At 38.5% G+C, this 11,331-nt stretch overlaps 1 protein-coding gene across 1 annotated transcript in view; it reads right to left on the bottom strand.

Moving 5' to 3' along the window:
* Positions 1-1,224: 1,224 nt before the first annotated feature.
* Positions 1,225-11,331, bottom strand: part of LOC122560429 (methionine-R-sulfoxide reductase B1-like) — a 55,324-nt gene continuing 45,217 nt past the window's right edge. The window contains exons 2-4 of the mRNA XM_043711062.1: positions 9,477-9,731; positions 8,551-8,665; positions 1,225-2,072 (exon numbers count right to left, since the gene is read on the bottom strand). Of these exons, the coding sequence (XP_043566997.1) occupies positions 2,047-2,072; positions 8,551-8,665; positions 9,477-9,731 (396 nt within the window). The 3' untranslated portion in view covers positions 1,225-2,046. The remainder of the gene's footprint in view (positions 2,073-8,550; positions 8,666-9,476; positions 9,732-11,331) is intronic.

The raw sequence follows: 11,331 nt of genomic DNA on the forward strand, positions 1-11,331 counted from the left end.
CAGTCTGGGAAAACAACCATTCACTATGGCTCGTTGATTGGTGACTTCAAGACAATGTTTTATCCAGTTAAAAATCACAACACCAGGTTATAGTTCAACAGGTTTAATTGGAAGCACTAGCTTTCAGAACACTGCTCCTTCATCAGGTGTGATTTTTAACTTTGCACACCCAAGTCCAACACCAGCATCTCCAAATCATGTTTTATCCAAACTGACTGAGATTGTGGATTAAGATGATCAATGTTGTCAAAAGGTCTCTTGAAATTCATATATAACATCCAATGCAGTCTGTTCATAAATCTTCAGTTATTGATTGTTTCTCCCAATTATTTATTAACTCTCCCCCCAACTAATGTTAAACTGACTCATCTGTAATAACCAGGAATTCCTTTCACTATTCCTCAAATAAGGGTATCACATGTCAGTGTAGCAAGAGTTTGATAGTTACTTCCACCAATATTTTATCAGCACCTCATTCCTGAGTAAACACTGATACTCATCAAGTATTCTAATCTTGCCTTGTGCATCTATGAATATACTGCATCACATTCTTTCCATAGACTCCATTCTGCTGGCCACTTAGTATTTACATGAGTCATGCTGAGGTTGTACACGTTGGCATATAATACAAGCTCTTTGTTTTGATATTATGTAGCCTGCACCTAGTCATAGATATTACTGACTTCCAGATCACATTAAAGATTGTAACGCTTGTGGTCAGTGTGTTCTTCAGTAGTACAATGACTGTCTAGCCTTGTAAACGTTTGAGTTCAAAGTCATTAACCAATATCAGGTCAAAATGAGCTTTTCCTTTGATTTCAAAGTGATATGGCATACGATTAGTTGTTTCATTCTGTATGCATCACCTCCTCACCACTTTCTTATACTGAACTTCTGCTGCTTTGTGCAAGCAGCATTCTAGAACCTCATTACATTGTTTGGGTCTCTGGATGAAAACTGACAATGTACACTGGCAGACCCCATCTTCAGCAATGACCAATGCAAACTAAGATCCGCATAGTTTGCAGAACCACTATGGGACCAGGATGCTGTATGATTCTCAATAGCAGTGAATCTACTTTCTTATATTATCAGGCAAATTCATTCCTTCTCCATCACTGAATAATTTATTTCCCACCATCATTAAAGTTGCTTCACATTAAAAACGCCCAATGCAAGTGATTGAAAACAAAGCATAACTTTGGTGAAGAAACCCACAAATAGCAGAATTCAAAATATGTTTTATTTTTAACAACTCTAATATATATATGTTGTGCATTTAAAATCCAACTGGAAATTTTACTTTAAATATGGCATTAGAAGAATCCGTAAAATAATGAAAGTTGCTGGTCAGATTTCCCTCCATAATTGGCAGCACTGAAACCAAACAGTGGTGAGAGAACCATGACTAATAGATTTATGGACTGTAATACCTTGTAACCTACGAATTTCCTAAATTAATTCTGTTTCTGTGAAATTTCTTTCAGAATTAAAAACAACTACATTAATACAGTATATAAATGTTTAGCTAAAGTGAGTTGTTTGGTGACATATTGCAAAATTTAATATTTTCCTTCAGTCACAAGTAACATTTACTTTAAATTATGTCTTGTGCGTTTAGTTATCTTTGTGAACCATTATTTAAACTAGTTTAGCCTGCGACCTGCTACAAAATCTCAAAGAATAAAACATCTGCTACTGCAGCAACCTTTTCCCTATTTCCATATTGTGCTTTGCGTGTCAGTTTTAAGACATTAAATGATGTTTAAAATCAAGTCCGACTTACTTAATACAAGTATTTTGTCAGTGTAATCATGTAAGAATCTATCTTCTAGACATTCAAGGAAGAGTTTATCCAGAAAACGTCATGTAATGATTAACCATCAAAAATACCATCTCAAGGACATTTTTCTCGCTACTTCCAGATGAAACAGCAATTCTGTGTTGACACTTGATACTTAAAAAAAACACCACAGACTGTAACGCTTGTGGTCAGTGTGTTCTTCAGTAGTACAATGACTGTAAAAGACTGGTTCCATGCTCGCCTTATTTTCCCTCAAGAGGTCCATTGACTGCAAATAAAATAAAAACAATTAATTTCACAACTTTCATCATTATTTGCGCTCTACTGATAATGAGTTAATTTTGAATTTTCATAAACCTATTAAAACTAAGTTCAGTAAAAATCTTGTTCTTTAAATCCAGGCAATTTAGATTTAAAAGCAGAAAATTTGCTAAGCAACTTTGCATTATTCCCATCCTCATCTACACAATGGTGACTATTCAATTACTGTACTTGCCGCACAAATATGCAAATGCAGAATTAAATCTCAATGAATACGGCCTTGCAAGTTTACTAACATTCGAAGAAAAAAAGTGTTCCTTAAGGTTAAACACTCAAATAACACAAAGTTAAAAAAAATGCACATCAAGCCTTGATTCCATCTTTACACTCAAAATGCAAAAAAAAAGCTGCAATTCTCTGTAATAAATTAATATGATAACTTTAAGACAATAATAGAATTACTAGTAATAGGGGCCTCTCTCTCAAAATGCATACTTTATAAGACCCATTGTCACTTACACCAAATCAATTGCTGGATTCATCAAGACGAGCTACCTATTGCCATACCCTTATACAGTCTTGCACCTTTTCAAGAATGAAAAGCCAGATTTCGAGTCTTGTTTTTAATAATTCAGTTCTCCTACACAGGGGTCAGGTTAATAAAAAGGGCATAATAAGAGGAGGACATACAAGCTACTTGCCTGTGATGTGGCACCTTACTAATTCCGTTTGGAAATCTCAGTATACTAGCTTATACCTATTTTCCCTTGTTATATCCTCAAAAAAAAAACTTGCTTACTGCATTCTTTCTTGACCTGTCGACTTCTCTGACAAGGCCAGCATTTGTTACCCATCCCAAACTGCTCTACAGCAATTGAGAGTCAACCACATAGGAGTCAAATCTAGGCCAGACCAGGCAAGGATGGCAGATTCCCTTCATTAAGATGATATTTTTGAACTAGGTGGATTGCCACCCCTTCCAGATTGATTAATTGACTTTGAATTCACCATCTGCCATGGTGAAATGATTTCTCTTCCAGAAAATCATGTTGACTCTGCTTAATCATATTATGATTGAGTGCAATAACATTTTTGGTGGATTCCAGCATCCCTCCAGAACAAATGGCAGGCTAATCAGCAAAGCTTCCTGCTTTCTCTCTCTGTCTATTCTTGACTAGCAATATTACAATTACCACTGTCCACTCTGCTGGGATGTTTCTAGAACATGAGGAATCTTGGAAGGTCACAATGAACGCATCCATTATCACTGCAGATTTCTCTTCCTTTTTTTTCCTTCTCTATTTTGTGTTTTTATCCCTTTCCTTCCTTCTTGGCGATGTCCTGAACTCCTGGCCTCAGCATGGAGTCGACTCTCTACCACAGCACAGACGCAGCAAAGCATCCTCTCAACACAACATGGTGGTCTGCCAGCGGCTTTGGCCAAGCATGTCTTTCAGTGGCCCAGTGTGGCAGCTTCCTGGCCTACTGTGGCTTCAATGTAGACGTCTGGCCTCGAGATGATTCCAGAGCGGTCTCCCAGTCTCGAGAGACTCGAGGTGAAACACAGCATGGTCTGGAGTCAAGGACTAGAGGCTAGGTGCGGTTGGGTTGGAACGTCTGTTGTTCTGGACTTCTTTATTTCTTTATTTTCTAATTTATCCCTGCTGTCTGTAATGCTGGACTTTTTGTTTCTTTATTTTTCAAATTTTGTTTCCCAAAAACTTGTACTGAAAAAAATCTGCACCCAGGCAACTTGTGCCTAAAGATGGCACCATGAGTACTGACTTGCAAACTTTTCACTGCACTCATTTGAGCACGACAATAAAGCTAATTCAATAATTCAATTCCTCTTTTAGGTCTCCAGGCTAAAGACCATCAAATCCTGGGGATCCGTCAGCTTTTAATTCCTTTAGTTTCTCCAGTACTTTTTCTCTACTATTATCCCCGTGGTTCCTCATGATTTTCAGTACACTTTTATATTTTCAACTGTGAAGAAAGATATAAGATATTTGTGTAATGTCTCTTATCTTCTATTTCCTGACTCTTACACTCACTCTTTACTGGTTTGAGTCAGTGATGTTTCTCTTCTGTCTGTGTGATCAAAGCTAGAGTTACTTTTTCGTAGGTGAAATACGACTCATCACTATATAGTTTAGGAATGATTTCATCTCACTTGACTGTTTTGTCAAAAGAGTTCAATACCCTACTTGCTTTGCATTAGGTACAGTACACTACTAGCTCCAGTATTCAAATTTCTTTCTTGTTTATTGCCCAGCACTGATTCAACATTAATAACCAAAGATCTTTTTCAGCTTTAATTATGTTCCATCATTCACAAAGTACCTATCCCGTCCAATTTACAGTACTTTATTTGAATTATTGTATTCCCATGTACCTAAGTACAGTGGAAAGCTTTGTTTTGCAAGCACTACAGGAAGACTGTGGCAAACAAGGACATGCAGATCAATGGGTGCTTAGATAGAGTGGGGAATACTGCACGGGATGTGCACAAAGCAAGATCAACATTATTTGAAGTTAGAGAGTCCATTTATCAGTCTAATAATGGCTGGGAAGAAGCTGTTCTTGAAATTTTTGATGCGTGTTCAAAGCTTCAATACTTTCTGCCTGACGGGTTCACTTGTATACCTATTTTCCCTCTATTATAGTAGCATCCATTTATGCATTATAACCATGTAAGCCATTTTGTAAATTGTATTTCTCTTTCACAGATTCAACTTTCCCTTGTAGTTTAATATTCTGAGTCTGACCAGTTTATGTTAAAGTTTAGTCATAGTCATATAGAATGGAGACTGGCGCTTCAGTCCAACTCATCCGCACTGCAAAGATATCACAATCTGCTCTCATCCCATTTGCCAGCATTTGGCCCAAAATCCCTCTAAACTCCTCTTCATATACCCATCTAAATGCATTTTAACTGCTGTAATTGTGCCAAACTCCACCATTTCCTCTAGCAGCTCATTCCATACATGCACCACCCATTGTGTGAAAATGTTACACTTTAGGTCCCCTTTATATCTTTCTCCTCTCGCTTAAACCTATGACCTCTAGTTTTGGTTCCCCTACCCTAGGGAAAAGACCTTGGTTATTCACCCTAACCATATGCCTTATGATTCTATAAACCTCAGCCCTCAGCCTCCGATGCTCCAGGGAAAAAAGCCTCAGCCTATTCAGCTTCTCCCTATAGTTCAAACCGTCCAGTCCTGGTAACATTCCTGTAAATTATTTCTGTACCTTTTCAAGTTTAACAACATTCCTCGTTTTGGCAACCAGAACTGCATATAGTATTCTAAAAAAAGCGACCTCACTAATATCCTCTACAATGACAATATGGCATTCCAATTCCCATACTCAGTATTCTAACCAATGAAGGCAAACATGCCAAAAGTCGTCTTCACCACCTGTCTACCTATGACTCCACTTTCAAGGAATGCGTACCTGCTCTCCTAGATTGGCAGCATTTCCAAGGCCCTACCATTAAGTGTGTAAGCTCTGCCCTGATTCGCCTTACCAAAATGCAACACTTATAATTTATCTAAATTAAACTCCATCTGCCACTCCTTAGCCCATTGGCCCATCTGATCAAGGTCCCATTTTACTCTGTGATAATCTTTTTAACTGTCCTATTTTGGTGTAATCTGCAATCTTAAGAACCATACCCCATATATGCACATCCAAATCAGATTAGATTAGATTAGATTAGATTACTTACAGTGTGGAAACAGGCCCTTCGGCCCAACAAGTCCACACCGACCCGCCGAAGCGCAACCCACCCATACCCCTACATTTACCCCTTTAACCTAACACTACGGGCAATTTAGCATGGCCAATTCACCTGACCCGCACATCTTTGGACTGTGGGAGGAAACCGGAGCACCCGGAGGAAACCCACGCAGACACGGGGAGAATGTGCAAACTCCACACAGTCAGTCGCCTGAGTCGGGAATTGAACCCGGGTCTCTGGCGCTGTGAGGCAGCAGTGCTAACCACTGTGCCACCGTGCCGCCCACCATTTATATCATTTATATAAATGATGAAAAACAGTGGACCCAGCACTGATCCTTGTGGCACACCATTGGTAACAGACCTCCAATGCAAAAACTAAACTTGTACCACCACCCTCTGTCTTCTATATTCAAGCCAATTTTGTATCCAATTAGCCAGCTCCCCCGGATCCCATGTGACCTAACCTTACTAACCAGCCTACCATGTGGAACCTTGTTGAACGTTTTGCTTAAGTCCATGTAGACAACACCCACCACTCTGCCTTCATCAACCTTCTTTGTAATTTCTTCAAAAAATAACTCAATCAAGTTAGTGACACATGATTTCCTATGCACAAAGCCATGTTGACTATCTCTAATTGAGTCCTTGCCTTTCCAAATACCTATTTCTTAAGAATCCTTTTCAACAACTTACTCACTACTGACATAAGGCTCACCAGTCTATAGTTCCCTGATTTTCCTTACAGACGGTCCTAAATAATGGCACCACATCAGCCAACCACCAGTCTTCCCACACCTCACCTGTGGTGGTCAATGATAGATATACTTCTGCAAGAGCCTGGCAATCTCTTCCCATAAGGTTCTGGGAAACACCTGATCAGGTCCTGGGGATTTATGTATCTTTATATGTTTTTTAAGACTTCCAGCATCTCCTCTTCTGTAATATGAACTCTTTTCAAGATATCATTATTTTTTTCTTCATGTACCCTAGCTTCCATGTCCTTCTCCACAGTAAATACAGAGACGAAATATTCATTTTGTATCTCACCCATATTTAAAATGTGAATGTACCTACTAGAGAAGGAGTGATATGCGACACTTGACCTTCTGTTGGGAAATAAGGCAGGGCAGTGACTGAGGTATCAATGGGGGAGTATTTTTGGGCAAGTGGTCATAGTTACAGTATATTAGTTTTAAAATAGTTATGGACAACAATAGAACTGATCAAAAAATTAAAAGTTCTAAATTGCAGTAAAGCCAATTTTGACAATATTAGATAAAGTTTCAAAAGTCAATTGAACTTTAAAACATAGCCTCCCCCAATATAAATTTACGAGAATAGGGTCCTGAGCATTGATTCTGGGACAGACCATGCACTACTCATTAGATTCTCAATATAAGTTACAAAACAAACATCTGCTTCTTGCTCGCCCACAGAGAAATTCTTATCTTTACCTTTATCCAAGATTTCTTGAAAATTAATTTCTATTTATCACTGGACTTCCTATTGTTCACCTACCACTATCCCCCCAAAATCAATCAAGAAACTTCATCGGGTAGGAGTTTCCCTGTAAATTTATGTCTGCTGCTATAAAACTAAGTTAGATCAAATTTATTAACGACTGATTTCAGATTAACTGTGTTACCGTGAAGTCAACAGAGCTGTATTTGCCAGAGTTTGCTTTGTAATGTTATTTTGAAAAGAGGATCATAACATAGTCATGGCCCCCTACTGTTCCCCTCTTTGGCAACTCCAAATTTTGGAAATATTTTGATTTTCTCCCTGCCACAGAATCAGATGCACTGAAATTACAATTTGCTCCATTCATCCACTGCTTTTATCACTTGACATAGTGAAATGATGAACAGTCCCAGCAGTGTGAACGTACCAAAACAGTAGATGGCACTCTGTCCACAAGACTTTGTGTTGTAACATCATATGATAGGCTGCCTGAAGCACAAGCAGGTAGCAGCTCCGAATTTGAGTACAGGAATAAAGAAAAAGTTGCACAACATTCTGAACGAACGGAGACAGTCTCCTTCATATTCTTCTCTCCATGTTCCTCATCCCAACTTCACCCCTTCTCCCCTCCATTCTTTACTTAATCAGTGTTCAATTTAATAAAACATTGTTTGTAGTGTGATAATATATATTTCTTCAACATGGGTGTTCTGATGATAAATATTGTTATGCAAAATTGATTTAAATGTTATTCTCTGTAAAACCAACAACAGTTGAACTGCCACATTTAACCTTTACCCTCTGATTCAGCAAAACATAGGAACTCCATAAAATAAAGGGAACTGGCAACTTTATTGGCAGGAAATCAAAAACAGGCAACGTACTGATATGGCAACATTAAATGCTACAGAAAATAAAGACATTATTGCAAACAGTGTTACTATTATGTTTCAAAATTACGCCAATAAAATATTCAAATAAATACACAACATGAAAAATATCAGTTATTTTTAAAGCCAAATTCAACTTTGGGAATAGGAAGAAATATGACAGTTTTGAAAAGTTCTGAATAGTAGCATGGGAATTTTATGAAGCACAATTTATGTCCAACCTACTATTCTTTACTGAAGGTTTCATTTATAAAACAGACTTAAGTCAAGGAGATTCATATTTAACCAGATGTAAAATAAATGACGAAAGAACAACAAAGCTGCATTAATGAAGCTACCTTTCTTCATCCATATAGTGGTTATAAAGTGAACTGGGCATAATTCCCATACCTTTGGGGACAAATTTCAACGAGCTGCTGAATATTCAGAAACGCGACTGGCCTGGTTTAGGCCCGTCATTGAGGAATTCATGGCCAAGTCCATTCCCACACTTTCCACAAGAAACCTGAAAAAGAAATGTTTTAAAGATGGTTCAACAATGCTCCTTCTTCGACTCAATCAAAACCATTTTCTACAAACTTGCCAAAAGCTGATAGTTACTGCAAAAGTGGCAAAGTTTTATTGTAGGCAGCTCTGTAGGCCTGTAGGAGAGCACCATTCATTAATTGCATACATTTACTGCAACTCAGTGATAATGATAAATCGACAGAGTTTATTACACCATAGCTTAGTCCAAAATCATATATTCTCTACTTCTTGCCCCCCCCCACCCCCGCCTTTCTCTCCTTTATAGCAAACTAGTAAAAAAAGCACAAACCAATCGAAACAATCAAAAGCATTGACAGAATTCCCATCCAAAAACCAAACTGACCCACACCAGCCAACTAGCCAAGTGAATTAACCAACACCTCAGAGAGATGGTATGGCAACATACAATTCCCCTTTCATATTATAATCTTGAGTAGGGATAGTGATGGTCAAGTTTCCAATAATTTTCCATCACACTATTAACTGCACATATCTCTCATTCTTACTCATCTGCTACTGGTGTATGTTGGAAGGATTTGCAAGTCGATACTCAACCTATTTGATAGCACATTCTTTATCCATCCAATCCTGGAGTGGAACTTGAACCTGGAGCCTCTGGCTCAGAGGCAGGACACTACCCATTGCACCACAAGATCTCAGTTCTTTTAAGTATATGAGAAGCCATGTCACAATATGCCAAGTCTGATTTAGACTAGGCAAATGCAAATATTAACAGTAACAATAAATAATCTTTCATTTTCCATTTACTACCACGTTTGACAACTTACCTTTAGGGCATTCTCTCTCTCTTTTCTTTTAGATAGACTGTCTGGATGAATGGTTTCAGTAAAAGCAGGCCATGGTGAGGAATGGTTATATTTAGCTTTACTTGAAAACAATTCATACCCACACTTTGAACAGACATATATCCCTGTATTGAAAACAATGTTTAAAGTCTTAACTGGCCAGCAAAACTGAATACAAACAATAACTTTTACAATAATATTTAGATTAATGGTAGAAATATTAACATTTCTGCAACACTAGAAAAAATTACAGTTTCTCCAACATCCCTTTGGACATGTACAATATTTTTATACTTAAATTATAAAATTTTATCAGTGCAAATTTTCTTTAAGGTTCCAACTTCGCCCAGCTCAAAATGGCCATCTTTCAGTCGTTTCTCTCCCATATCCCCCTCTGATATCAACTTGCCCATGACACTCACCTCTGCTTCAATCCTATCTGCACTGAACTACGAACTACATGCACACTCCCTGAAAGCCAAATACCATTTCACTTTTTCAATTTAGTACATTGCATTGCTCCTGTCCACTGTGCAAACACAAATAGATTGAGCAAACACCTTGTGGAACACTTACACTCAGTTCGCAAACGTGGCCCCAATCTTCCAGTTTCCTGCTATTTTAACTTGCAGCATTAAAAGAAAGCTCAAGGGATATACCTCACATTTCAATTAGGCTGGATAGAGTGGATAGAGGAGAAAACAGTGTCCAATGGCAAAAGATTTTTAAAAAAGGGAAAACTTATTGAAGACTGCAAGAGCGTTAGGGAATTGGGATGAAGGATCAGGCTTTGGGGAATTGGAACTTGAGTTTAGGAAACTGGGATGAAAAATCAAGATTTGGAGAAGTAGGATAAGAATTTGGGATCTGATCAATTAGGGCTGGGTACACAGAAACTGGGATATAGGAAGTGGGATTGGGAAACAGAGTTTGGGATACAAGGTTTAGATTTAGGGAACTGGGATACCAGATTGGGAATACAGGACATGGGGTTTGGGGAATTGAGAAACAGGATTTGTGATACAGGAAACAGGGTTGGAGATTTGTAAGAGGGGATTTTGGATATGGGACACAGGATACAGGGTACGGAGTATGGGAATTTGGAAGACAGGGTTCAGGGTTTGGAGATTTGGGAGATGGGATACAGGATGCTGGGTTTGGGATACGAGATTTGGAATTTTTGGACATGGGATTTGTGAGATGGAATATGGGATATGCGGTTTGGGATATGAGGTTTAGGAATTTGGGACACTGATTTTGGGGTTTATGAATTTGGGTGATGGGGTTTCAGGATTTGCGATACGGTATACGGAGTTTGGGGATTTGGGATGTGGGATATGAAGTTTGGGGATTTGGAATAGGGAGTTTGAGGATTTGGGATACAGGGTTTGAGGATTTGGGGATACAGGGTTTAGGGATTTGGGATACAGAATTTGGGGATTTGAGATACAAGGTTTAGGGATTTGAGAATTTGAGATACAGGATTTGGGATATGGGGTTGGGGGATTTGGGAGACAGGGTTTAGGGATTTGAAGATGGGATACAGGGTTTGGGGATTTGGAATACAGTTTGAGGATTTGGGATGAAGGGTTTGGGATCTGGGGATTTGGAGTTAGGATACAGGGTTTGGGGATTTGGAGATGGGATACAAGATACAGGGTCAGGGATTTGGGAATGGGATAAAGGATTTGGAAATTGGGGATTTGGAGATAGGATATAGGGTTTGGGGATTTGGAATACAGAGTTTGAGGATTTGGGATACAGGATTTGGGAGTTTGGTTTTTGCAGGTGGGATACAAAGCTTGGGATTTGGGATTTGCAGATGGGATACAGAGTT

Source organism: Chiloscyllium plagiosum, chromosome 21 (assembly GCF_004010195.1).
Source record: "Chiloscyllium plagiosum isolate BGI_BamShark_2017 chromosome 21, ASM401019v2, whole genome shotgun sequence".
In the NCBI taxonomy this organism is placed as follows: Eukaryota; Metazoa; Chordata; class Chondrichthyes; order Orectolobiformes; family Hemiscylliidae; genus Chiloscyllium; species Chiloscyllium plagiosum.